This window comes from Fopius arisanus, unplaced genomic scaffold (genome assembly GCF_000806365.1).
Source record: "Fopius arisanus strain USDA-PBARC FA_bdor unplaced genomic scaffold, ASM80636v1 scaffold00457, whole genome shotgun sequence".
In the NCBI taxonomy this organism is placed as follows: domain Eukaryota; kingdom Metazoa; phylum Arthropoda; class Insecta; order Hymenoptera; family Braconidae; genus Fopius; species Fopius arisanus.
In genome coordinates this window covers 10018-12904 of record NW_011888196.1, presented here as the reverse complement: position 1 = coordinate 12904, position 2887 = coordinate 10018, and the positions used below count along the sequence as shown (strand labels likewise).

The 2887-nt window shown below is 43.7% G+C and overlaps 1 protein-coding gene across 1 annotated transcript; it reads right to left on the bottom strand.

Moving 5' to 3' along the window:
- Positions 1–793: 793 nt before the first annotated feature.
- LOC105272944 (oleosin-B6-like) lies at positions 794–1622 on the bottom strand. The gene is made up of 3 exons (XM_011315175.1): positions 1616–1622; positions 1346–1416; positions 794–1276 (listed from the first exon to the last, which is right to left on the bottom strand). The coding sequence occupies exons 1-3, from the start codon at positions 1620–1622 to the stop codon at positions 794–796; spliced, it is 561 nt and encodes a 186-aa protein (XP_011313477.1).
- Positions 1623–2887: the final 1265 nt, after the last annotated feature.

The following is a 2887-nucleotide window of genomic DNA, read 5'->3' as shown; positions in this document are numbered from 1 at the left end:
TTGCGTGCAGTTGAGAACCGCGAAAAATTCAAACTAAGTTTGTCGCTCTGATCGAAATCCTTCGCGATAAATAATCTCGATTTTGTTTCTCAAGTTAATAAATACAATTGATGCATTATGACACAATAATGCAGATATTAGTGAAACAATCGATTTCCGATAATATTTCTCAATATTTGGGTAATTCCACGGAAATAGTAATTATGATGAGATCACTCTTTTCATCATCATTACAAGATAATACCTGCTACTAAAGGAGCAAGTCAGTGCTGAATAACCATAGATTTCCGGGAACATTCTTGGATATGAATACCTTTTCGGAAAATGTAGTTTACCAGTCGGTGCTGCGATACTCAAGAGTATTTGTGTCAGTACCGTGTCTTAAATAATTGATTTATTCGACATTTGCTGCACCAGATCATACGCCATACTCGGAATTGACATAGAAAACGTTGTGCTGCCACATGTTTCCAATTTATATGTTGAAATTTAATCATTATCTCCTACCATTCTTAACAAATGTCTCAAAACTTACCATCAAAGTCAGTGCCATGACTTTCTGATAATCTGCTCCAGATGCCATACTGATTGACATAGGTATTTAAAAATTAGTACACTCGTAGAACACATCAATATCATTCTATTGGAGTCAACCAATGTGTCTACGAAGATTCCCAGGAGTTAGGGAAGAGGGGACCGTCTCAAAGGAAAAAAAGGAAGGAGTACTCATCAGCGAGAAACAACACTGTAGAAAAATGCTTTTTCAATATTTTTATTTTGCTAATAGCCGCGCTTATTGGCGGCTAGCCTTGATAAAAGGGCCCAGACCATCATCCCTTCCGCCCTTTCCACCTCCCCTTCCGCCTCTCCAGCCTCGACCGCCACGCTGCCAAAACTCCCTGCGCTTCTTCTTCTTAGACTGCTTCTTCTCCTCTTTCTCCTTCTTTTCCTCCTGCTTACGCAGGAGCTCCTCTATCCTGCCAAGGGCACCGAGGAGTTCCATGTGGCCAGCAGGAGGAGCAGCTGCTGGTGGATTCTGCACCACCGGTGCAGGATTGTTGGCCACAGGTGCAGGATTCTCCGCCACAAGTGCAGGATCCAGGTCCACAGGTGCAAGATTCGGGCCCACAGGTGCTGGATCCTGCACCAGTGGTGCTGGATTCTGGCCCAAAGGTGGTGGATCCTGGGCCACTGGTGCTGCATTCTCCACCCGTGGTGCTGGCAAATGAAAGGCAGCTGGTGGAGCGTGCTGTGGAGGGAAGGCCATCGGTAGCCCCTGAAAAACGATAGTTACCATTAATTATGCAAATTCATTCACATAAAAATGGTTTAAAAATCAACTTACAGGATTTGCGGCACGTTGGATGAATTGACGCCACAACTCCGCAATCCTGGGGTCATTGAGATCCGGTTGATCTGAAAAGTGAGAAAAGAAGGTTATTATAATGACAACGTAGCAATGGAAAAGTTAAGAATGGGAAAACCCCAAAAATATCCCCAAAAAACGCTACTTCCGGCTCTTATAATTCCGAGAAATGTGGATGGAACAATGATTCCTTAATAATTAAGAAACAATAGTTTATAATACTTGAGAGGTAGCAAAACATGTGTTTACCTGCCATTTTTGCCGAAAAGATTCAGGTATGGGGAGTGGGGGAACAAAGCCCACCGTTTTGCGCGAAGGGCCCCCTCTAGGCCTTGAACTGCGCAATCGAATTTATTTTAAAAAAAACCATATGTCGTGAATAGGTGGGAGTGAGATATCCATTACCAAAGCTATCTCACTCTCATTTCTTTATATATTTATAATGACCATGCGTCATAAATAAGTGGGCGTGAGATATTCATAACCATAGCTATCTCACTCCCACTTATTAACGAGTTGTGTTTTACGGGAATACCGGAGATTATAGGGGTAGATTGCTAGCGCCAACGGCGAAAATTCAACAAAAAGTTGTCCGGAAGTGTCGATAAAAATGAAATGAAAATAGCAGGTTGAGACTGCGACGAGCTTGTTGGTATGAAATGGGGGTTGAGGGAGGAATGAGTGATAGGGGTCAAATGGGGTATCATTCCACTCCTAACCCCTTCTTTTTTCCTATGCACTCTTTCCACCGACCATCCGCACTTGACCCTGACACACTCATCCTTCCCTCCACCCTTAATTTTTCCCAAGCCACCATTCATCCCACTCTCAATGTAATATTTTTTTATACGGACTCATCTCACCATCAACCCCCATCTAACGCTGAAATGTTCATCCCTGCCCCATCTCCTCATTTTTCCCTTTCGCTTTCGTCCCAGCCTCAACCCCCATTGAACCCTGAAATGTTCATCCCTGTTCCATCTCCTCATTTTTCCCTTTCACTTTCGTCGCAGCCTCAACTCCCATTTAATTCTCAAACATTCATCCCTGCCCCATCTCATCATTTTACTCTATCGCGCTTGTCCCAGCCTCAACCCCCATTTAACGCTGAAATGTTCATCCCTGCCCCATCTCCTCAATCAACCCTCTCGCGTTCGTCCCAGGCTCAACCCCCATTTAATTCTCAAACGTTCATCCCTGCCCCATCTCCTCAGTTTACCCTTCCGCGCTCATGCCTGCCTCAACTCCTCATTCCACCCTCAGCCCTGATCACCAACATCTTTTTCGGTAAATATGATAATATAATAATAATAATAATATTATATCAAAATTACATGAAGGTGTAGTGATCATCATTTAAACCCTTCGCCCTGCCCTGGGGATGAGTTCTGGCAGGGGTCGTCGTAATCCCCTTTCAATCTTTTTTCACCCCTCATTCAATGTTCGCGCCATAACGAGAGGGAATGAGATAGTTCTTGAAATGAGTATCTCACTCCCACTTATTTACGACATACTATAAGT